A 26,490-nucleotide genomic window follows, 5' to 3' on the forward strand; every position below is an offset into this window, starting at 1 on the left:
GGCATGGGCAAGCTGGGCAGTTGCCCAGGGGCCTCCACAACCAGGGGGCCTCCACATATTTCATGGAAAAATGGAAATTTGTGAGTGCCTGAATGGTCGTTGGTAGTTAGTGGAACAGATATAAGATATTCATCTACAACAGATATAAGATATTCATCTTATCTCATTCTCTATTTATATACAAGTTCAGATTCTTTGTTCTTGAAAAATATACTTTATGGATGACTGTAAATATGTCTTGTCACCTTTTTAGTATTTTAAGATAGGGTGGGCCTCTACTGCTGAAGGCTGCCCAGGGGCCACCCACATGTCTAAATCCAGCCCTGCATCAGTTGGTGAAAGACTTGGGCCAAGCTTCCCCCTGCCAACCCCACAAGAACATGGTAATAATTGTGGCAGTTAAAGAAAAAGAAGATTCTCCTGTAGCAATTGTACAGCCAATTGCAGCTGACTTGACAACAATGTTGGCCAGCATGTTTGTTTTACCCAGAATGCTTTGATCAGTATTGTTACAAACTGCTCAAAGTAGGGAATGTTAATTTTTTTTTTGTTAAATATTCTGCAATCAAAAGACCACTCCAAACTTTAATTCCCTCGTATCATGGTATTGCTGCATGTTTGGTGAAAAAAAAAATATGAACAGAAATGTCATGTTTAAAGATTACTGCTTGAAATACAATGTGCAGTGGTGTGATATTGATTGCCAAAGCTGGGAAACGAAAGCTCCTCCTAGCTGGTGTTGGTTGTGGTGGAGGTAGTGCATTCTAATATTGCTTGCACAGCTACATACTCACAAGTGAGTCAAAGACTTCAGCCCTTGGAATGCGTTTCCCGATATCGACTGGATATTGTTGTTGTCGATGAAGCTGAAAACATTTAGCAACGTCAACGTTATTGCATCATTAATGCAACAGAAGCATGACATTTTAATCAATATGGACATTTCCATGCACCACATATGGAGGGATTTTGGCAGTAACAACCCAGGGCACTGGGATGCTGTAAACAGCCAGCCAAGGTATAACTAAGTGGATGGTGATCTCTCTGATTTTTTTTTTTAATCCACCGTTGCAGTTTGAAAGAATTAGACTCAAATGTAACTTGGAATGCAATGCTCTTTGGCTTCAGTTTCACTGCTATTAAGACCGAGCTGAATAAGTAAATCTGCGATTTATAAAAATTAATTGCAAATAAAGCTCACTTATAAATCATTAATTGCTTGGTGTTGGCTTGGCGGTTGAGGTGGCTGGCTTTGGACCTAAGGGTCCTGAGTTTGAGCCCCTGTTTTTTCACTGTTGAATTAACACCAAGTGGGGTTGACTCAGCCTGTCATCCTTCTGAGGTGGGCAAAATGAGTACCAGTGTACTAGGGTAATAACCATTTGGGGTAACCTGCGTTGGAGTGGAGACCCATCCAGGACTGTACTCCTTTGCCAATGAAACTGCCTTGGCAGCCCTATGTGCCTTTACGGTGCGAAAGAAATGGTAATATTATTATAATAAATGACTCGTACTGAACAAAATCGCATTTTTAACAAAATACTGTGCAACAAGCAACAAGATATGCAGTTGCATTTGTCATGGAAAATAACTGATTCCCTGTTAGCTGTACATGTCTTTTCTCAGCCTGCTCTCCTCATCCCCATTGTCAGTTTATCAACCTTCCATCATGTCATTCACCTCTTTCATGAACCTAGATATTCGTATATAAAAAGCTATGTCACACATATTTATTGACTAATTATCTGGTACATTCCATTCACTGCATTTGATAGCGAGGTATGCCTGGTTTTGGCTTGATGGTTAGGGTGGTGAGTGTGTGATCCTAGTATCCTGAGTTCAAATCCTGCTTGCCGTTGAATTAATACCCGGTGGGGTTGACTCAGCCTGCCATCCTTCTTTGTGATTTGATATATTAATTATGCCTGCATTATAGTGTTACGGCTGTGGGGGTAGATGGAAGAATTTAATAGGGAATTTAGCATTGTGTAGAGTTGCTTGGTTTGTTGACGAGTACAAAGCATCTCGATGCAACTAAGAGAGGGAATCTGTGAGCTTAAGTGTTACGTGTGACCACACGAGGGGTAGTGCGGTGTTAATTAGCTTAGGGAGTAAGAATAAGTAAGCTTAGGGAGTAAGTTCCCCAGCATGTGATTGCCCTCTGTGATTTTTCCTTATGTCTTTATAATCAAAACCATGAAGAGGAAAAGGTGAAGTCACACCCCCGAGGGACGATTGGTGGGCATGATTTCAGAGGCTAGCCGAGCAGGAGAAGCCCCACCTTCCCGGGTTTGGTGCGAGCAGGCCACGCCCCGGAGACGGAAGACATAGAGTGGGAAAGAGAAGGGAGCGCACAAGAGAGAGTGCGGATCTGCAGAGATAGATTGGTGTGATCGTGGTTGAGGGCAGGGAGGCTTGCACACTTTTGGATTGTGGAAGATTTCTGTCTGGATAGGACGACGAGAGATCGGCAGAGCGCACACACGAGGTCAGTATGAGGAACGCACAAGGCAGGTGGCGCTTTTGAAGAGGTTTGGAGTTGGCTTGCACACTTTTGGAAAGAGGAAGGCTGGCACAGTTTGAGCCTTTGTGTGGAGAGCCACTCACGGATTGCCTGGCGTACGTCTGCCCTGCTACGAGAGAAGCGCCTCGATGCCAGTTCGACAAGGATCAGCTCTGGGCCAAGCTGAGTACAAGTATACTTGCAAAGGAGGGTTTTTCTTTTTATTTTGTATCCCCATTGTCCGTATTTCAGTCGGTGTGTGAGGCCTTGACAGTGGAATTTATTCGTTAAGGTACCAAGCCTACAAGGCTGGGTAACCTATTGTTTTTTTTTCTGTTTATTAGGGTACCAAATCTACACGGCTGGGTAACCTATTATTTTTCTTATGTTTATTTTTTTTTTTTTCTTCCGCCTGCAATTTCTGTTTTTTTTGCTTTAACATTCATTTTCTCGGGAACCGTAAGTCCGATCGACGCAAAATTTTCACCATAGTATGTATCTTTTTTGATAGCATCCTTAATTGATACTTATGACGTCATAGGTCACGTGGTATGGGCACCATATTTGGAAAACCGAAAAACTTTGGACCGCTGTATCCCTGAAACCGTGCAATGGAAAAAATTAAAACTTGGCACATATTAAGAACTCCCCATGGGGAATACGAGTGATTTTTCATGACGTCATTCGTGCAGTGGTATCCTGGTGAAAATTCGACAGGGAGAGCGCTGCATCGGAAAAATTTGAAATTTATTGAGCATCATCTACGTAACTATTCACTGTAGAAAAAAATTTATGACGTCATCGGTCACTTGGTTCGGCAGCCATATTGTTTTGAAAGTTTTTTTTTTTTTAATCCTCTTCTCCAAAACGGCTGGGTAGATTGAGGAAAAACTTTACACGCACATTCCCCATGCCATCCTTTTACAAGTTGGTTAATTTCTCATTGATAGGTTACATGGTTTGGTGGCCATATTGAATTTTCCCTAAAACCTTCAAACATCTTCTCCAGAGTGGCTGGTCAGATCAAAGGGAAACTTCAAAAACCTATTCTCCAAGGGTAGGGGATATAAGGTTGTATATGAATAATTAATAGGCCACATGGTTTGGTAGCCATATTGGATTGAAGAAAAATATTACATAATGTTTTCTTTGGAACTACTTCACAAATCGAAGCAAAACTTTGCAACTATTATAATCTACCTTCATGGCTGCATACATGGTTAAATATACCCATCAGAGATGGGGAATCCCCCGCCATTGAAACATTTTTTTCAAGATGGCCGTGCTAGTCGGCCATCTTGGATCCGGCCACGCCCAAAATCAATAGGGTTCTTCCTTTTCAGGTGGTACATGTGTGAGCCAAATTTCAAATCGATATGGCGAACAGTTTATGAGTTATCGCACTTACAGCTATAAATGTTGACGCGCGGACGGACGGACGGCGGACGGACGGACGACCCGGGTGACAACAATATCCCCCTTCCACCATGCGGCGGGGGATAAAAATTATCACATCACAAGTCACATGGTTTGGTGGCCATCTTGGTTAGAAAAACGCACCTTATCCGATTAACGCGAAACTTCACGAGCGTGATCCCCTCCCCCATTCGAGGCAGAATTTACACTTGTGATGTCATAGGTCAAGTGGTTTGTCAGCCATATTGGATTGAAAATTTCTATAATTAAAAAAAATCTTCTCTGAAACGGAACAGATTGAGGCAAAACTTTACATATTCCCCAGACATGCTTGAACAAGTTTGTTAATTTATAATTGATAGATCACATGGTTTGGTGGCCATATTGAATTTACCCTAAAACCTTTAAACATCTTCTTCTCCAGATGGGCTGATCAGATCAAGGGGAAGGGACACTTTTCAAGAGTTTAATTTACATATTGGCCAATCGTATCAGCAGTTTCATTAGGTGTGTTTCGGACCTCGATTAATTTTGACTGCAAACCGCCGTTCTTCCAGTCAAAATATTGAATTATTACTGGAAATATTGTGCTTGTCCGAGTCCACATGAGATTGTAAATCAGTATCACCTTTATTTGCCACCAAGACGTACATACCAGCTCGACATAAACCAAGCACTTGGCCTCCCATTCTTCTCGACCACGGGAATTTTGGCTTTCGTTATGCAGTGAACTTATGCTTTCGTTTTGGCATTGTAAAGATCTCTTGAAGAAAATCAATGAAGTGTGTATGGTACAGACTCAGAAAAGACACTGAATCGCAGACTGAGCACTCTCACTCTCTCTCTCTCTCTCTCTCTCTCTCTCTCTCTCTCTCTCTCTCTCTCTCTCTCTCTCTCTCTCTCTCTCTCTCTCTCTCTCTCTCTCTCTCTCTCTCACGCTCTCTCTCTCTCTCTCTCTCTCTCTCTCTCTCTCTCTCTCTCTCTCTCTCTCACTCTCACTCTCACTCTCACTCTCACTCTCACTCTCACTCTCACTCTCACTCTCACTCTCACTCTCACTCTCACTCTCACTCTCACTCTCACTCTCACTCTCACTCTCACTCTCACTCTCACTCTCACTCTCACACTCACTCACTCACTCACTCACTCACTCACTCACTCACCACTCACTCACTCTCTCTCTCTCTCTCTCTCTCTCTCACTCTCTCACTCTCACTCTCAGTCTCACTCTCACTCTCACTCTCACTCTCACTCTCACTCTCACTCTCACTCTCACACTCACTCATTCACTCACCCACTCACTCACCCGCTCTCTCACTCACTCACCCACTCTCTCTCTCTCTCTCTCTCTCTCTCACACTCTCTCTCACACTCTCTCTCACTCACTCTCTCTCGCTCTCTCTCTCGCTCACACTCACTCACTCTGTCTCTCTCTCTCTCTCTCTCACTCTCTCTCTCACTCTCTCACTCTCTCACTCTCTCACTCTCTCACTCTCTCACTCTCTCACTCTCTCACTCTCTCACTCTCTCACTCTCTCACTCTCTCACTCTCTCACTCTCTCACTCTCTCACTCTCTCTCTCATGCACTCTCTCACTCGTGAGTGTCGATGTTCGAACACGTCCATTACTCCATGACGGAGTAGTACAGACTTGTACCAAACTGTCCTGGTCAAAACATTTCATCACCGCATTTTATTATCATAATAAAATGTACGAAAAATGGTTTAACCGTTTAAATAAGGTAAAAATCGTATCCCAAATCTTAAAATTTATCACATAGGTATTTGCTTTCTTCTCAGAAACTACACACACAATTCCAATGAAACTTGACAACCACCTTCATCACCCGTGATGTCCCAAAGTTTGTTCACACCATTAAAAAAAATCTAAGTCTGAGGGTGTATTACGGGGGTAGGGGGGCTGGGGGGGGGGAATATGTATTTGCTTTCTTTTCTGAAACCACACACACAATTTCGATGACACTTGACGACAACCTTTATCACCCATGATGTACCAAAGTTTGTTCACAGCATAAAAAGTAAAAATTCCAAAGGTATTTCCTTTCTTCTCCATTACATATTTTGTGGGTCATCCATGCCTACCAGTGGTTCCCTGGTTTTCTTATCCAGCCACTACCAGTTCTGCCCCAAGGGGTATTGCCCCTATGTTTATTGCATACTATTATAACATACTTGTCATGTATGTATTATCATTTGTTTGGATCTTATCGTTCGGGACATGAAAACAGATATCTGAGATGCAAATTTCATGTATTGTTCTCTACCAGCGAATTAAAGAGGCCTTGAAAGGAACTGAGAATAAGCTATTTAGATTCTCGCATAGAATGCAGCAGCCATTGCTGAAGTGCCAACCTTGATCAGAACCTCAATGAAAATGATTACCGCCATTGTTTCTCAGCTGTGATTGGAAGTGTTGATTTACATGGAGGGACATCCCCACCTTCTTTCCTGTCCACTGACACAAAACAGCAAAGATTGTTCTGAAACCAGAGAAATGGCATATATCTGTGGTCATGCACCCCATCTGCTGGACATTTATTTATACAATGGCAGACACCTGGACGATGGTGGGGAAAGAGATGATTTCATTTGTGGAGTACTGCCCTTCTGCCAGGATAAAAGATGGTCTGCAGGAGCAATCAGGAGTTAGAAATTGGAGTTTATGTCGTTGGAGTGCTCCATCCATCCATTGGGACCATACTTTGTGCAGAGCGTCGGTGCTGCCAAAGCAGTCTCCTTGGCTATCAGGCACAATCCTGGACGGGTCGCCACTCCAACACAGGATACCAGCAAGCTGGCACTCATTTTGCCGACCTCGGAAGGATGACAGAGTCAACCCCACCTGGAATTAATTCAACAGCCAAGGGGGATTTGAACTCAGGATCTTAGGAACTCAAGCCCACCACCCTAACCATTAAGCCAACACCATGCAGTGCTCCATCATGAAGCAGTTTAGTTCAGCAACCTTGGTCCAGGCGGAAGAAATAATTAGCATTTAAATAGGAGCATGGTCCCAGAGGTACAACTGACTTTCCTGAAGAATGATGTGCAGTAGCCCAGATGGTCAAAGACAATGTTGCTGGGATCCATTCACAAGGATTAGCTGAGTGATAAACCCTTGTAATTGTGAGCATACATTTACTTTCCCCCTTGGCTGTTGAGTATATACTGTGTATATATATATATATATATATATATATATATATATATATATATATATATATATATATATATATATATATATATATATATATATATATATATATATATATATATATATATATATATATATATATATATATATATATATATATATATATATATATATATATATATATATATATATATATATATATATATATATATATATATATATATATATATATATATATATATATATATATATATATATATATATATATATATATATGTATATATATACTGTATATGTATATATATACTGTATATATATATATATATATATATATATATATATATATATATATATATATATATATATATATATATATATATATATATATATATATATATATATATATATATATATATATATATATATATATATATATATATATATATATATATATATATATATATATATATATATATATATATATATATATATATATATATATATATATATATATATATATATATATATATATATATATATATATATATATATATATATATATATATATATATATATATATATATATATATATATATATATATATATATATATATATATATATATATATATATATATATATATATATATATATATATATATATATATATATATATATATATATATATATATATATATATATATATATATATATATATATATATATATATATATATATATATATATATATATATATATATATATATATATATATATATATATATATATATATATATATATATATATATATATATATATATATATATATATATATATATACTGTATATATATATATATATATATATATATATATATATATATATATATATATATATATATATATATATATATATATATATATATACTGTATATGTATATATATATATATATATACTGTATATGTATATATATATATATATACTGTATATGTATATATATATATATATATATACTGTATATGTATATATATATATATGTATGTATATGTATATATATATATATATATATATATATATATATATATATATATATATATATATATATATATATATATATATATATATATACACAGACATACATACATACATACATACATACATACATACATATATATATATGTTTGTGAAATATTTGTTTGTGTTTGAAATGTTTGTTTGTGTGTGACCCTACTACTCTGCACTCCTAAGGTTAATTGCCACAAAACTTTATAGGATAACATTATTTACCACGGTGTACCATAATAGGCGTTTTAAACAATCATTTTCCCACATTTCATAAATTATATTATAATCACCTGAGCTGCCACCTGTCGCCATCTCCGCAAGGGTAGATCCATATATACAATGCTTCATAAAATGCCCATTTTCTTTCGGATTTCAACCTTTTGATATATTTGTAATCTATTTTTGGGATTTTGGTATTTTTGTCATTTTAGTATATTTTTGTTATATTTGGTATTTGATATATTTGGTACTGTATTTGGGAAGCCTATATTTGGGACTATATTTAGTATGTTTGGGACTATATTTGATATATTTGGTAATACATTTGGGGTTTTTTTTGTGATATATTTGGTACTTTTGGATACTGATATATTTGGTGAGATGGTAACCTCCGATCGTCAAATATAGTGTCAAATGTGAAAAAAAAACTTAATTACGACGTTACCATGATCAGTAAGATCGATGAAGGAGGAGTCACATGACCTCTCAAATGTGCTAATCATTCAAAAACCGAACATAGTACAAATACAATCCACACTGCAATTTAAAAGGCATTCTTACTGTTCATCCAAAGACGTAACTTCCAAGGGTGAAAAGAGTTTGTATAATAAAAGGTTGCCATCTTGGCTAACTTCACCAAATGTACACCTCAAATATACATGCATCGTACAGTTTAAAAGAACCAAGTTAACATCGTGATTTGATTTTTGATCGTAGATATTTGATTAATTTCATCATCGATGTCTCACCTCAAATGAGAATTTCTTTTTGGAGTGTGTATTGTTGGTAGAAACAATTAAAAGGAGACAATTAAAGGACTTTTGGGCATGTCTGGGTGAGCTTTCCCATAAACCCTGTGTGAAGTGTTAATTTCGTGTTAAAAAAAAAGGTTTATTGATATGTTTTGTGCAGCTGTTCGTGATACTGAGTGTTTCCGGAGTTGTATGAACAGCGAGGAATTTCATCAATAGTTTTTTAAAATCCCCTTCCATGTAAATTGTGATTTGTATCCTCATCACATTCGGGTGTATTTTTTAATGTTAGGAGGATACAAAGAGTGATGTTTTAATGATTGCGTTGTGTCAATGATTAACAGGTGCTTTGAGCTGTGGGTGACCTGGACGCCACCACCATTACTGCCTTCCTTGCTATGATCGAGATTCCGGCTGGACTACGTAAACTTCAAGGTAAAATTCCAGCTTGCACAGAGACATGACACAAGTAAATAGATACCGTGATTTTGAAATAATTTATTTATTGAATATTTGAAGAACATTTGATCTATTTTAATACAAACACAAGTATTTGGTGGACTTGCCATTTGAAGATTTCAATGCTTTTACTCTTTCAGGCATAGAACTCACGAGTTCCGGAATTTTCTCTTGTGGGATTTCTGTCCAGGCTTCACGCAAAAGGTTGAGGAATTCTGCCCGTGATGTTGGTTTCCTGGACTTTTTCTACACAGCTCGATCCAATATGGTCCAGAGGTGGTCAATGGGATTCATGTCAGGACACTGACTTGGCCGTGGAAGTCGCTTGATCCCGTTTCTGTCCTACCATTCTTTGGTCTTTTTTTGCAGTGTGGCATGGAGCTCCATCTTCCATGAACAGTGTTGTTTTTGACCATCTGACCAGTGAAGAAGGCAGGGAGACATCCATCCTCAAGGATAGAAATGTCTATAGTGGAGTTGATGTTCCCAACACACTCCACAAGCTCTGACCAACCAGCGCTCCAGATTGCTCCCCACACCATCACTGAAAAACCACCGTGTTTGACAGTTGGCTGCAATCGGTTCAAAGAAAACTCTTGACTGGGAAGTCTCCAGACCCATACGCGTCCACTGTCAGAAAATTGAGTAAATTGGGACTCATCTGAAAAAAATTACAGTTTGCCAAAACACCAAGGATCTGGTGGCCATCTCGTCACCCACTTCTTTCTCCTTTGAATGTTAGCTGGTCTAAAAAGAGGTTTTCTCCTCGCGGCTCTTCCATAGTAGCCCAGTTGATGAAGGTACTGCATGGCAGCTGTTGCGCTAACCTGGACCTCCTCTGCAACATCTGCTGTCTTAGAACGGGGAGTTTTCTCAATGGACTGCTTGACAGCTCGAAGACACCTTTCTGAGGGCCCAGATCGACCAGAACGGGAAGCTGTGGATTCCTTGCCTTCGCTGGTGAATTGTACAATCACCCAATTGACCGTAGAAAGTGGAATGCCAAGGTTCTGAGCTCTCTGACACTGGCTGACTCCACCTTCCAAATGGCCAACAATTCGTCCTCTGAAAATCAGAAAGTTTGTGTGCTCCCTGGCTTCGAGGCTTAGTTAATTGTTCAACAAGACCCAGGAACTCGTTTCTGCAAATAAATAGTCAAATATTGGTACAAATCACTGAGTAAAACTGTTATACAGATGAAAAGAAGAAATTTAAGGTGTCTATTTACTTCTGTCATGTCTTTATCGTTTATACTGTAAACTTGAACGTGATGGACAGTAACTGGCATCCTGACATGCTCGCATTCAGGATTTATTTTGATCGTTCATAATTATGGTTGAGCTGGATTGAAGGAACAGTTATTCTGACTTCAAGTGTCCAACTGCTCTTCTGGGCAGGCCTTTGATTATGTCATCCAGATGTTGTTGCGGCTACTCACCTTGAGTACTGACTATGATGTAACACTCGCTGAATAGTTCAGAACACTGGTTCGAGCTATACAGCCCACCTGTTTGGGGTGAGTTTGTATTTATTTGCAATGGATGCCAAATGTAAAAGTAAGCTGTGCCAAATGCAATGCCCTCATAATTATTGCATTACATTTGTTGTAGCTATGGCAAATACATACTTGGAAAGAGATTCAAACTGCATTCATTGTCTTGAGTGAGATGAACTTACATCCAGGCTCACCACTGTAAAATATCTGTATTTGATACTTGCAATGTTGGAATGGATGTAAATCTCTTAAGAAATGATGTTCCTTATGGGGTGATGCATGTAACATTGTAAATGCCATGATTGACCCACTGTACATATTGTTTGTCTTTTGCACAGGGGTTTTATTTCCATCCTGTCATATGGTACATGCAAACCAACCTTTGGGAAATAAGTTCTAAGGCATCCCAATTGGTGTGTCCTTGTTAGTCGTTCATCCCGTGTCTTCACGTCTATTTCCCCCATCACATTTGAATGGTGTTCTGATAGAGCATTTCTCTATTAGCCATGGCTTTGCCGAGAGATCTCACTGTAAACTGGTTGATGGAAGAAAAAATGTGACACCACCTCTCTGAGAAGAGGAAGAAGAGGCTGCAGCAGTAAAATAGGTTGTCCATTTATAAAAAAAAAAACGAAATGTTTTTTGTTTGTGACCTTACCGCTTTGAGCTCCCAGAGTTGATTCGCGCCAAAACTTTCTACAATCAGATTTTTAAATAGTCATGAGGAGGTCATTTGGCCCATTATTTGCCATGTTTCCCTCCAGAGTTAATTGATTTACTAACATGAGGTAATTTCTTTACTACAGCTTCACTCCTTTACACCCTGATGGACATGTAGACCCCATAAGACCCTTTTATATTTATATATATATATATATATATATATATATATATATATATATATATATATATATATATATATATATATATTTAGACCCTGTTAGGAGCTTTAAAAAAAAAAAATAAAGTCTTTGCAACAAGTTTCTGAAGTAGATAGACCTATAACTCAGTCGTGTTAACACTGAGAGCATGTTTTTTTTTTTTTTTGTATACATTGTCGAGGCTCGTATGAGAGCTAACACACAACTCACAGCAAGGAGGCATGAGACAAGAGAGGTGGGAGTGGAAGGGACAAAACAGTGGGGAACAGACACATTAGGTGAACTGTGGAAGGGAGAGGGATGGGGATGGGACGGGGAACATGGCGAAGAGAAGATGGACATTACAGGGACTTTCAGGAAGGAAAGCAGGAGAAATGAAGGAAGTGGGCTTGGGTGGATTATCGGGGGTAAAAAAGATCGAGGATTTGGATGGGGGAAGATAAGAGGTGGTGGTGAACAGCTGTTTTGAAAGCCTGGAGGGAAGAATGGGAAAGAATAGAGTGAGGAAGTTTATTCCAAAGGCGGGAAAAAAGAGGAATGAAAGAGTGAAGATGAGCAGTGATTCGTGATTTTGGTAGTTTTACCAGAAGGGGGTTGTTGGCGGACCTTGAGCGCCCTGTGGAAATGTGGTGGGGACAAATCGCAGAGAGAGCAGGGGGGCAAGGCTGGAGAGGAGTCGGTGGAAGACAGAAAGACCACCGACCAACCTGCGGTGATTGAGTGAGAGGCCCAAAGACTCAGCTTCATTGCGGGAGATGCCGATGATCTTAAATCCCTGGTTTCGACAGCGTGAAGCCGAGAAAGGTGGGAGGCAGGAGCACCAGCCCAGAGGGGAGAGCAGTACTCCATCAGGCTACGGACAAAAGCTTTGTAAGTGGTCAGGAGCTCAAGAGGGCTGACGAAGGACTTAGCACGACGGAGGATTCCCAGTCGGCGACTGGCTTTTGAGGCGAGGTTGGAAATGTGACTTTCCCAGGAAAGGTCATGGCAGATAGTGAGACCTAGAAGCTTGAAAGAAAAGACTTCTTCCAGAGGATTGTTGAGAAAGTGGATGGGGGGGGTTTGTAAACGGTCCTTTCGAAGAGACATAGTGAGAGTGTGAGATTTGTCTGGATTGAAAGACATGTTCCACGTGTTGGACCAGTTTGTGATTTTATCCAGATCTGCAGTGAGCGAAGAAGCTGCTGCTTGCCGGTCTGAGGGATGACAGATGGTACGGCAGAGGGTGGAGTCGTCGGCAAAGAGAAATAGAGAATTTTCCAGAGAGTCCGAGAGATCATTGATGAAAACCAGAAAAAGAACAGGGCCCAGAACGCTACCTTGAGGAACTCCAGCCTGCACAGGAAGAGGGGATGAAAGAACTCCATTTAGGGCCACACGTTCTTTAGCTCTCCGATACCATTTCTGTGTTCCAAAAAGAATGTTTCTTTTACGAGAAACTCATGCCACCGCAAATTGCATTGCAGACTGAGAGACTGGACACTGAAGTTGAAAGGCACTTGTTTTTTTTTTGTTTTTTTTTACCTCACCTGGACTTTAGTCCGGGGAGCTTATGCGATCGAGCAGTGTCCGTTGGTGAGTCAGTCCGTCAACACTTCAGTCATTATCGCTTGAACCAAACACATAATTTTGTTGAAACTTGGCTACAAGCTTCATATCTGATGCCGAACGAAGGTATATTGATCGCATCAAGATCTGTGCTCATGAAAGGAACGTGAGGGGGGGGGGTTGAGCCTCCCAAAATAGGTGTTTGCTCTTCTCTGAAACGGCACACACGATTTTGATGAAACTTGACCATAACCTTTACCACCCGTGATGTACTAAAGTGTATCATCTGCATAAAAATCTGTGTTCATTAAGGGGGTCTACAGGAGGATTTTTGACCCCCCCAAAATAGGTATTTGTTCTCTTCTCCAAACTACACGCACAATTTCATTGAAACTTGACCACAACCTTCATCACACGTGATGTACCTAAGTTTGCTCACGACAACAAAAAATTCAGGGTCTAAGGAGGTCTGCTGGGGAGGGGGAGGGTGGGGTTGAATGACTCGCTCCTGATGCAAGTGAGTATCAGGATAGGTGGTCCTATGTTTAAGTAGCACAGCCTCTGAGTGTCAGTGTTGCTTTTTATATTTATGCACACCCTCCCATCTCCTCTCTTGTTTTTAAAGAAATTGCACCTGATTATTTAGTTTCAAATGAATTTTTATATAATTATCAGCAGATTTTAATTGTCAATGTTTATTCTCGAAGTGACAGCACACCCAGGGCAACCCTTTTTAATGAATCGTTTTCCTTCCTTAATAATCTTGCCCCGATACCCTATTGTGCTTAGGTGGTGACTTTAATTGTACGTTAGACCCAATCATCAATCGGAACAGCCCTGAACCTCATCCAGCTAGGGCTAGGAGTTTGTCCACACTTTTGTCACAACGTGATCTTGGTGATGCTTGTGAATTACAACACTAGAATGCTTAACAATTTACTTGGTGTCATTGCATGTTAAACTATAAGGGCACCTGGTAGAGCGCATACCTCCACCATGTAATACCTGATCCATGAAAACATGTCAGGCCCAATATATTTTTGAAATATCATGCTGTATATCGTTTTTGGTCCTATCTCTCAATAGTGAAGAATCACTTAACAAAAAATTATCAGATCCGGATCCGGATTCGGATCTTCACCAAAATTGAATCAATTCTTCCTTGTCACACACACGCAACATGTCCACCAGGTTTCGTCCGAATCCGTCCACAACCTTTTGAGATATCCTGCACTCAAACAAACAAATAGAAAGGGGTGAAAACATTCTCTCCTTCACCTTAGGTGGTGGAGGTAATAACTTGTCATTTGAAAGACTTGATAAATTTTATATCAGTCTCTCTTTTTTAAAACTTGTAAGTTTTACTGATATTACTCTTTCTGGGTTTTCCGAAGATTTTAAATTTAATTGTGTCCTTCTTTTACTCGTTTTCAGAGGCATACTTCGCATTGGTCATTTAATGTCTTTTAAATTATTCCCTTTTTAAAATTATGTTTTAAAAAAATTTGACCTCGTATTTTAGAAATGTGAAATGATTTTACAAATCTTTGTCAATGGTGGGATTATTTAGGTCTTTTGCCAGCAAAACAGGAATAATTTCACGAATGTAAAACAAGCCAGGGTATGCATTAAAAAAAAATCCTTCATTTCGAAGACAACACAGCCAGTATTGATAAGGAGGTGCAATGCCAGCTGCTTCACGAGAAGCAAGCTGCACTAAACTGTTTAAATAAAGAAGGTGCTCTTGGAGTGTGAACATGACTTTGAGTGAAAGGTCTATCGACTTAAGAAATTTGTTGCAAAGTCTTTTTTGTGCAGGTGTGAGGTAGGGGCTTCAGTCCAGAGGGGAGAGCAGTACTCTATCAAGCTGTGAATGAAGGTACGAGATGGCAAAATTTGAACCCTCCACAACTGAAATCTGTTGTGAAACTAAATGTGTGGCTATATGTCAGATTGTCAGGCTGTATGCCCTGCCTAAAGGCTTAAGTGTTTATCACAGTATAAAGCAACCAGGTTGTAACTTTGGTTCAAGGCTGTGCTGAGAGCTCACAACTCCACATCAATCGCTCTGGTCCAGCCCGCCAGACTCCTCCCACATGCCACGTCACATCCTGTGACATGTCAATGCGCATTGTATATTTGCATTGTACATTGTATATTTGCACTATAACAAAGTAAACAGTTGTATTGCAGCACTGGAGGGCAGACAGAGATTGAAGAGACTGAGCAAGTTGGTTGCATAGGAAGGAAGACAGAGGAATGAATAAGTGTAGATGAGCAGTGAGTGGATTTTGGGAGAGTTCACCAGAAAGGGGATACTGGCAGACCGTGTGCACTCTGCAGATGCAGAAACCTTGGGGGAGGGAGCGGGGTACAGCACACAGAAAGGACAAGAGGGTACATGATCAGATATGTGGTGGTGGAAGACAGAGATAGACCACCGATCTGGCTGTGATGTCACTGTGACAGGTACAGAGATTCAGCTTCATTTCAGGATATCCAATGATTTTAAAGATTTTTGTTTCCCTGTCATCAAGCTGAGCAAGGTGTGAGGTAGGGACTTCAGTCCAGAGGGGAGAACAGTACCCTATGAAACTGCAAATCAAGGCTTTGTTGGTGGATAGAAGTTCAGGTGTGCCAAGGAAGGACTTTGTATAACAGAGAATGCCCAGTTGGCAGCTGGCTTTGAAGGCCAACTTTGAAATGTTTTCCCAAGAAAGATCACATGGCTGATAATGAAACCCAGGAGATTGTGTGAATGAACTTCCTCAATAGGATTGTTAAGTAAGTCGATGGGAGGGTTTGATATATGGTCCTTTTTGAGAGTGAGTGTGAGATTTGTCGAGATTGAAAGACATATTCCAAGTGTTTGACCAGTGTATGATTTTGGCAAGGTCTGAAGAGAGGGAAAAGGCTGCAGCCTGCCTATCTGAAGGATGAGGGATGTCACGGCAGAAAGTGGAGTCAGCAGCAAATAGATAAAGGGGATTTTCCAGAGAGTGAGAGAGATCATTTTTGAGGATTAGGAAGAGTACTGGGCCCAGACCACTGCCTTGTTGCACTCCAGCATTAAGGCCCTGTCACACCTTAAGAATTTAGCCAGCGTATGCCGACGTATGAAAAATTTGTCTAAAACGCTGGCACACGTCGAATACGTGATAGGTAAGTTTTGTATACGTTAAGAGCACACGGGCATACGTCGTAGTACGCCGTGCTCGTCGACAAATTTTAACATACTTGATATTTTTTGATGTATGACTCACACGTTCCGCATACACTGGCCATAAGTTGTAGGCACGTTACGCGATCGTTGACACACGTCGACACACGTTACTTGTAAGTTACTCATCAGTCGAAACACGTCGAGGTAATGTTTAGCATAGCCGAAACTTATTTCTAACCTATGAGTAATGTGTTGTAGGCACGTTACGTGATCGTTGACACACGTTGACACACGTTACTTGTAAGTTACTCATAAGTCGAAATACGTCGAGGTAATGTTTAGCGTCAGTGTTCCAGACTCCATGGTTTTTTTTTTCGTTTTTTTTTTTTTCTTCGGCATGACGGTGATGTTAACACTTCGATTTGTAGTGCGGTTATAATATAATAAAATTAATAGGTTGCCGCTCAACGATTTAAATCATAACAGCACTAGAAATCGAAGTGTCAACATCACCGTCATGCCGAAGAAAAAAAAAAACCATGGAGTCTGGAACACTGACGGGTTCCTCCTGTGTGAAGCCCATTTCTATATACCAATTCCCCTAAACGCTGCCAATATGCTATTATACGGTAGCTGTAAGTTAGTGACATGTTCAGTAAGTTCTGTGGTCGTCCGGAAGACGTCAAATACATCTACAAACAATATGCGTTGGAGATACGTTACACATAGGTTCAAAGCACATTACTCATAGGTTCAAAGCACGTTACTCCTAGGTTATAAATAAGTTTCGGGTACGCTCAACATTACCTCGACGTGTTTCGACTTATGAGTGACTTACAAGTAACGTGTGTCGACGTGTGTCAACGATCGCATAACGTGCCTACAGCTTATGGCTAGCGTATGCGGAACGTGTGCGTCATACGCTGGCATACGTTGAAAATTTTTCAGCATGCTTAAAATTTTTCGACGTACTTGGCATACTACGACGTATGCCAGTGTGCTTCAGCATGTTTCAGCGTGCTCTTAACGTATACAAAACTTACCCATAACGTATTCGACATGTGCCAGCGTATTCGGCAAATTTTTCATACGTCGGCATACGCTGGCTAAAACGTCAAGGTGTGACAGCGGCTTGACACTCCGATGTCTAGTGCGGTTATGATTTGAATCGTCGAGCCGCAGCCTTTTAATAGGCTACGCCACGTGATCGTCGGCGATACGCTGCCGTGCTATGCACAAGTTAGACTATTGTTGGGCATAGGTTGTGAACACCGACAACACGCTAAGTATTCGTTGGTATAAGTTATCTATATGTTATCGAAACGTTCTGTGTACGTTACTAATACGTTATGCATACGTCTAACTCGTTATGAATATGCCCAAAACTGGAAAAAAAAAACATCAATAGTTCAGCGTACGCCAGCGTTTTACATACATTTTGATACGTTGCCGTACGCTGGCTAAAACGTCAAGGTGTGACAGCAGCTTTAGCAGGGAGAGGCGATGAAAGGAAGTCTGGTGTTGGCTTAGTGATTAGGGTGGTTGGCTTGGGATCTTAGGGTCCTGTGTTTGGGCCCTGATCCTACCATTGAATTAACACCAGGTGGGATTCATTCATCCTGTCTTCTTTCTGAAGTCGGTGAAATAATGGGGGTACTCGTAATGAAGTACCCTAGTGTACTGGTAATGTACCCCAGTACACTGAAGTCGGCCAGAGTACTGGTAATGGGGCACTGCATCAGCGGCACATCCCTGTCTTTCACCAATAATGCTACCTGCAGCCTTATGCTGCATATGGAGGAGGAGGAGGAAGAGGAGGAGATGAAAGGAAATCTGTTGAGAGCCACACATTGGCTACAAGAGAAGAATAACTCGGTAAGAAATGTGTGGAGTTGGCATTGGATGCCATCGGCAGAGAGTTTGGAGACCAAGGCAGGATGCCAGACTGTATCAAAAGCTCAAACTTATGTTGATTGTTGATACCTGAAGATTTTAATTGATGATCAAATCAATTACAGTTGTTTCAAAGCCACCACCTGTACATCATTGAACTTGTTGTTCCTCAAACAAGTTCACAATGCATGAAGATATATTTAATAAAATCGTCATGCAAATATAATGAAAATAGGTTGAGATATTGAAATAGTAACTGGGAGTATGTTCCACACAGTCTCACTTCGTTTGTGGGCTTGTGAAAGCTTCAGCTTTTGCTTTGTTGATGTTTTCCTGATCCTTGTTAACTCCCATACAAGAAACAATGAGAGAGTAATTTATTAAGAAAACTAGAAGGGCACTCAGTGGAGCACATACCTCTGCCATGTAATGCCTGATCCACGAGAACATATCGGGCCCAATACATTTTTGAGATATCGTGCTATATATCGTTTTTAGCCCAATCTGACAATGGTGAGGAATCACGTAAAAAATTATTGTAGTCGGATCCGGATCCGGATCTTCACCAAAATGTAATCAGTTCGTCCTTGTCAAACACCGAACCTGTCCACAAAATTTCATTTGGATCCGTACACAACTTTTCGAGATACCCTGCACACAGACAAACAAACAAACAGAGAGGAGTGAAAACATAACCTCCTTCACCTTTGGTGGCAGAAGTAATAATGTGATTGCAGGTAGAATGAAGAACTGGTCTTGCTGGTGAAGGTGTCGATGTGTGTTGGCGGGCACGTAGACCAATCGATGAAATCAACAGGGCATTGATTGAGGTATGCGAACCACCATGAGAAACAAGGAGAAGCTGACATTTTGGGCATTAACACTTCATCCAGGCAAAATACGGTTGTTGCCCAAAATGTCAGCTTCTTGCTTCCCATGGTGGTGAGCATACCTCAATCAATATTCTGTTGATTTCATTAATTAATATATGATTACAGTCCTTAACATGTGCAATCACAACAGATTACAGTTATTGCATTCCAATAATGCGATTATACTCTCCAACTCCACCAAAACAGGCTCTTTAAAGATCTGAGATTCCAAAGAACATCTTTGTCCAACTGAAAATGCCTTCTATGCATCTGGATTTGAAAAACAGTTTGCAAATTTGGTTTGTTCAAGAAGGGTCACGGCTAATGGTGATTTTGTGGAAAGGAACTTCTGTTGAAAGTTGATTGTGAAGGTTAATCATATGATAGGAAGATTGGTATTGTGATACTTCCCGAGGAGCAATGTTAGGATGTGATGAGAAAATGGATAAAGACATCACTATACATACACAGTACCGGGTTGCGTGTTTGCATCGTTTGTCGTGGCTTTGCCATTTACACTGTTGCCCAATCACTAGTCCACCCCATAGAGCGTACCAGTAATTTATAATTTGGCTGTAGTACCAGCAAACAATGACCTATTCTTTGCAAAAGGTACCGTGGGACATTTAACGTGCACCAGTGAATCCAGACAGGACAACTGACTTAACATCTCTTTTAAGACATCACACTATTGAAAATGCCTGCTTGCAGAGCACCAAGGATGGCAGTTCATAATTTAGTTATGAATTGAACTTAGACTACTCAGTTCAAATTTAATTATGTTACCTTTGTAGTATCCTGTCAGCCTTGTATATAAAGAAACACAAACCATAGTTGCATCATAGGCCAAAACACTATCAGTATTTAAAGTCAGGACATGAACTTTAAAACTCAAATAAAACGTTTTTTTCTCCTACATGCTTCAAACGTTTTTTTGAAATAACTTTCACATGCTCTTGTATATGACACAGTATAATTTTTGGGGTCACCCCAGATGACACCGCACATTTTTTTTTCCAAGTATTCCACTTGGCTTTCTGCCTGGAAAGCGTGAGCTAGAACACATATCAGCAGTGGAAGCCAAAGAGCTGTCGAGTCTCTTGCAACGAATGCCAAGCTAAAGCAACAAATTACAGCAGTGAAATTTAAATGGGAAGTACGATATTTCCACACTATGGAAGATCAATCGGAGCAAGTAATTGCAGCAAGTGATTTATTAGGGCTAACTTTGGATCTGTCAGTCTCAGAACAGGAATACTGGCTGGGCCTACCCCATGGATAATGGAGCAGGCATTTGACTTTACGTTTTGAAGCTGGAAGAGTTTTAAAGGTGCGAGTGCATGTAAGTTCTCCTGCAAGTCGATCAAACTCTCTTGTGCATCTGTTCATGGAAATGCATTTATGTCGAGTCATGATTATGATAATCGGATAGAGCTGTAAAATATGGATGATGGGATGAAATGACATTTAATTGGATGGGAGAGCCATAGAACAACAACTATCCTGTGATAGTTGGCCTTGAAGCACCACCCACCAAAATGCTGTGATGTCATCCAGCATGGTGAATGCGTTGAGAAAAGATTACTTTCGACTGGAAGAGTGGAAAGTAAATTTAGACGCAGAATTGTAAGACTGTTAATTATGCCGATGAAATTTGGTGACGGGATGCGTGAAGCAATGGAAGAGGAGACAGGAAACTGGCCAATGAACAGCGTTTGTATTATTTATCTACAAGATGATAGCAGCAACAGAATTGCTCAGTTGAAATGTTGCAACTTTGTTCTCCTATTTGATTGCGGATGTAATTAGATCTGATTAAACTGTAGTCTGTTGTAGTGTCACCCTCCATAAAATATTATATAGGAAGAAATCCTGTAGATTGCCATGTTCTATAGAAATACTGAAAACAAGCCCTGGAGATGTTCTATACAACATGAGGCTCAAATTCTCTATAATATTTTATAAAAATTCGAAAGAATTTGTCCTCTATATTTTGGCCTCAAGTTGAGTACGATTGTAAAAATTATATAGAACTTGCTTTTGACAATGTCTATAGAATGTATTTTATACAAATTTCAAAATAACTTGTTCTATATAATTATGCTACTACAAAAGCCTGTCAAAAATGATGGGATGGAATTATTTCATTCGAAATATTCAGAGACTGGAATAAATCATGTTTCGTAGCAAGAAGCATTATTTTAAAACACTACATGTACAAATATGACCCTATTTTCTTTATCTTCTGAGATGTTTCGTTTTGACGGTACAGCCTCGTGAGCATTTCTGCCTTGCGAGCTTCATCAACATGTGCTGACCACCTCCCCCCATCCCCCACCCCCATCCCCCCACCCCTCCTGACCTTGACACCACCCCCAATTCCATTGGCTGACAAAGCATCTCATCAAAGACTTTATTTTAGTAATGATCCTTTAGCTGATCTAGCGAGACAAATTTTGTCCCAACACAACTATTAGCTCATTACCTTGAACATTATGATAATATAAGCACAAGTGACCAGCCACTCAAACACAATGCAAAAAATCCAGAGGATTAAGTTAAAAGTCACCCGATATAAATTCTGGAGAGCTCTATAGACGCTCAGGACACCATTATTACCCTTGCCGAAGGAGAGGGTATTAAATTTCGGTTTGTTTGTTTGTCCGCACAGAATTCGTGTTTTTCTCCAACCACTTGTCGGATTGAGACTAAATTTTCACCATTGGTGTGAATACTGATGTAGAATGTTTCAATGATAATTATGATGTCTTCGGTCATGTGGTGTGGCAGCCATATTGGAAAAACTTTGGACCTCTGTATCTCTGAAACCGCACCAAGGAAAAAATTGAAACTTGGCACACAGCAAGTACTCCTCATGGGGAATGAGTGATTTTTTTTAAAAGATGTCACAGGTGCCCTCGTTATGACGTCATAATTGCGTATGTGGAACTCTACATCCAATCAGTACGAAAAATTTTGAGGATCATCTGGAGAGAAAATGGTCCACAATTTTTTTTTGATGACTTCATCAGTCACGTGATTCGGCAGCCATATTACTTTTTTTGAAGGAAAACTTTTAAAAATCTTCTTCTCCGAAGTGGCTGAACAGATCGAGGTGAAATTTTACACAAGTGACCGCCTATCCATGAGGAACAAAAGTTTCGCACGATGTCATAGGTCACATGGTTTGGCAGCCATGTTGGATTTGCATGAAAACAAAAATCTTCTTCTCCAGAACGGATCGACAGATGTAGGGGAAACTTCACACAAATGTTCCACAAGGCATGTGTGTGCAAGTTTGTTCAGGAATAATTGATGTCACATGGTTTGGCAGCCATATTGGATTTAAGAAGATATTAAATAATGTTTTCTTCCGGGCGTAGTGGCGTGCGCCTGTAATCCGGCTCCTCGGAGGCTTGGGTTGGAGGATCACTCGAGGATGGGAGCTCTGCACTGGGCCGCGCTATGAGAGGGTGTAGGGCAGCCCGGAATCATGGCGAAACCCAATCCTTATCCCTGTGTCGTAAGAGGCGACCAGGGTTGCGTCAGGAAGGGCATCCGGCGTAAAACCTATGCCAAATCAGTATGCGAATCATAACGGATGATCCGCTGTGGCGACCCCTAACGGGAGCAGCCGAAAGACGAACAACACAACAACATTAAATAATGTTTTCTCTGAAACTGCTTAATCAATCAACGTGAAGCTTCACAAATATGATCCAGTAGTAATGGGGAATATATGTTTTAAATTTCAACTTGATCAGACACATGGTCTGGCAGCAGGAGTTATTTAATTTTTTGATATGAGTGTTTTGTTTTTTTTTAATTAGGGTCACTTGGCTGTCCCTGGATGGGTCTGAGGGTAGAGAAGTATCAGCTCAAACCCAAATCCTATCCAGATTCTTCCTGATGACTTCATCTTTTCTTTTTGCTTGTTTGGGTTTCTTCTGATAACTTCAATGCAGAACTGTTCCTATTTGGTCTTCTATTTGATTTGAGTTGAATTTATTTTAATCCCATTCTAAATTCAATTGAATAATAATAAGCCTTATGGGTCAGGGTCAGGTGTCCAATCAAAGCAGGATGTCTTGGTACCTGGTCATCACTGCCAGCAGTTATAAAGTGGCAGTTCTAGTTATGTCTGGCCTGCCAGATTGTCAGATACAGTGGAGTTATTATTGTCCACAATTACATGACACACCAGTACACAAACACCACACAAAATACACTACACAAACACCACACAAACCAATTCCTGGTGAGGGTCTACAATGTCTGATTGGTCTTTTTCTTGTTATTATTGCCATTATTGTTATTATTATTGTTATTTTTCTTGTCAATCTCAATCTTGCATTTCACAAATTACAGCTCACAGATCTAAGTCTAAGTTGGACAGCCAAGTCGCAACACTGTTGTTCAGTGGATTTCCCTAAATCCTTTTTTTTTTTTGACTTGCGAAAATCAAAGATTTTTTTCAAGTATATTGGTTGGTTGCATGTGTTATTCTGTCTGTGTCTGTTGGGTCACCGAAATAGGTAACCCATATTGTCAGTAATTCTGCCTGTTTGTTTGGATGTTTGTTCGTTTGTCATCAGCATAATTGGTAGTAAACGTGGGCGGATTTTGACCAAACTTGGGTGGTAGGTACATCTTATGACCTAGTGCTTTGGAAATTGTGATGGTTGCTAGGGACGCTTTGGTTCCCTAGCAACAACTGAAAAACCTTCAAAATCGGTACCGTTCACACAAAATCAATTCCGAAAGCCATTATCCCACGTAGGGTTATGAAATTTGGCACAAATGATCTGCAGGTGATGCGCTATCAAATATATTCCGGTTTTTGTGATATATGGAATACTTTACCCGCAGCGCCCCCTACAATTCGGGTATGCACGATAATTGGGGATAATTGAAGGCCCTCTAGCGACCAGGTGAGTGCATCGATACGAATGAAACTTTGCAGGTTCATGGTACTCAATGAGTACTACAACTTTGCCTCAGGACATATTGATCGATTTCGCTTAGGTCAGGGGTCAAAGGTCAATTGGTGCAAAAATCGATAATATGCGAGAGCTGGAGGTGCCTTCGCGCCAAATGCTACTCCTCCTAGGGTTATGGTCGGATGGTCATGAAAATTCACACTGGAATACATTGTGCACAAACGATCGAGCCGGATTTTCAATTTAGATCTTTGTTCACCCACAGCACCCCCTCGAACTTTGGGGATTTCTGATTTCAAACCGCATTTTTGGTACTTTTCATTCAAATGGATACCGAGTAGTTATCAGTCGACAGAACGAGATGAGATTTGATATGCATAATCTTAAGGTGATTCCCTTTCCGCTGTATGACATCCATTTTGCTCTATATCTTATAGTTTCCATGCTCGGCGACCCATTGCCGCCTACGGGCTTGTCTGTTGGGTAGTCGATCTATCTACCCTTATTGTCAGGTTTTCCGTCGTTATGTCTGTCTGTCTGTCCAGGCCAGTACTCCGTTAATCGTAGGCTGATTTTGATGAAACTCTGGTGGTAGGTTCATACCATGACTTAGTTGTGCGCGTTTGAGAACCGTTGCTATGGACCCCTTGGTTGCCCAGCAACGGGGCTTTGAAATTTTCAAAAATATCTAAAAAAATAAAAATATCGAAATTCAAAAATCAAACTATGATCGTTTGTGGGCAACACATTCAGCCTCCTTGACAAAAAATTCAGCCCGCTCCCAGGAAAACTGTCGGAGAAGATAGACTTTGAATGAACCCTGGTCGAAAAAAATTAAAAAAAAACCAAGTTCGTTATATCTCAGAGACTACGAGTCAGACATACATGAAACTGGTATGGTAGGTTCATGGTATGTCCTAGTTATGTGTGAGAAAGAACCGTTGCTATGGACGCTTTTGTTGGCTAGTAATGGCTGAAAAACGACTAAATTCGACTTGATCGACTACCCATGTCCGCCTACCGGCTTGTCTGTCTGTTTGTATGTTTATCGCCTACAGATCACAATTTTAAACTATCTTCACGAAACTTCACCACATGGCAGAGTTCGTCATCAGCAAGAAGCCTATTGTTTTTGAGGTCAAAAGGTCAACATAGGCCAAAGTTCAACAACTTTATCACATTTCTAAAATCCTCAATTTTCATTTGGTTGACTAGAAATTTGAACAAGATTTGCATATCAGGTAACTGAATTCGACCATCAATTATCACATTTCTCAAATCCTCAATTTTCATTCGCTTGACTAGAAATTTGAACAAGATTTGCATATCAGGTAACTGAATTCGACCACCAATTATTTTTGAGATCAACATGGACCCAAAGGTCAACATAGGCCAATGGTCAACTCATGTGGTATTTCTAAAATACTCAATTTTCATTCTATTCACTTGACATTTGAAGAGGATTTATATTTCAGGTCATTGAATTCAACCAGCCAATTACTTTTTGAGATCAACATCGGTCAAAGGTCAACAACTTCGGTGGAATTTCTAAAATCATCAATTTTCATAAGATTGACTTGAAATTTGAAGAAGATTTGCAAATCAGGTTGCTGAATTCAACCACCAATTATTTGAGGTCAACACAGGTCAAAAGGTCAACATAGGCTGAATTTCTGAAATTGTCAATTTTCATCTGATTAATTTGAAATTTGAAGAGTTGCTGCAAATTTGGTAATTGAATTCAACCACCAATTATTTTTGAAGTCAAATTTGTTTTATGGATTTCGCAAGTATCGTACTATACATGACATCTTTCTTTTTTTTTCTGTGTGCAGATTGTCGAGGCTCGTATGAGAGCTAATACACAGGACATGAGACAGGTGTGGGAGAGGGAAGCACAAAACAGTGTTGGAATAAAGACATTAGGATATTTGTGGAAAGGAGAGGGATGGGGCGGGGCACACGGGGTAAACAAGATGGACACAACTGGAACTTTCAGGAAGGAAAGCAGGGAATTTGAATGCGGTGAGTTTGAGGTGGATTAACAGGGGGTAGAAAAGATCAAGGTTTTGTATGGGGAAAACCTGAGCGAGTGGTGAACAGCTGTCTTGAA

The 26,490-nt window shown here is 39.9% G+C and overlaps 1 protein-coding gene and 1 long non-coding RNA gene across 6 annotated transcripts in view; one reads left to right on the top strand and one right to left on the bottom strand.

Moving 5' to 3' along the window:
- Positions 1 to 11,665, top strand: part of LOC147034735 (uncharacterized) — a 141,319-nt gene extending 129,654 nt beyond the window's left edge. The window contains exons 3-4 of the long non-coding RNA XR_015059989.1: positions 9,471 to 9,561; positions 10,983 to 11,665. This is a non-coding gene — a long non-coding RNA (uncharacterized LOC147034735). The remainder of the gene's footprint in view (positions 1 to 9,470; positions 9,562 to 10,982) is intronic.
- The window catches only part of LGI1 (leucine rich glioma inactivated 1), a 175,022-nt gene that overhangs the window by 140,103 nt on the left and 8,429 nt on the right, over positions 1 to 26,490 (bottom strand). For 4 of the 5 annotated variants that reach the window (XM_085888011.1, XM_085887987.1, XM_085887995.1 and 1 more), the window contains exon 5: positions 795 to 866. The exons of the other annotated variant lie outside the window; for it this stretch is intronic. In XM_085888011.1, coding sequence (XP_085744137.1) covers positions 795 to 866 — 72 coding nt within the window. The remainder of the gene's footprint in view (positions 1 to 794; positions 867 to 26,490) is intronic. 5 annotated transcript variants of the gene reach the window in all.

The sequence above is a fragment of the Eptatretus burgeri genome, chromosome 1 (genome assembly GCF_056783735.1).
Source record: "Eptatretus burgeri isolate ZD-2024b chromosome 1, Ebu_testis_v1, whole genome shotgun sequence".
Taxonomy (NCBI): domain Eukaryota; kingdom Metazoa; phylum Chordata; class Myxini; order Myxiniformes; family Myxinidae; genus Eptatretus; species Eptatretus burgeri.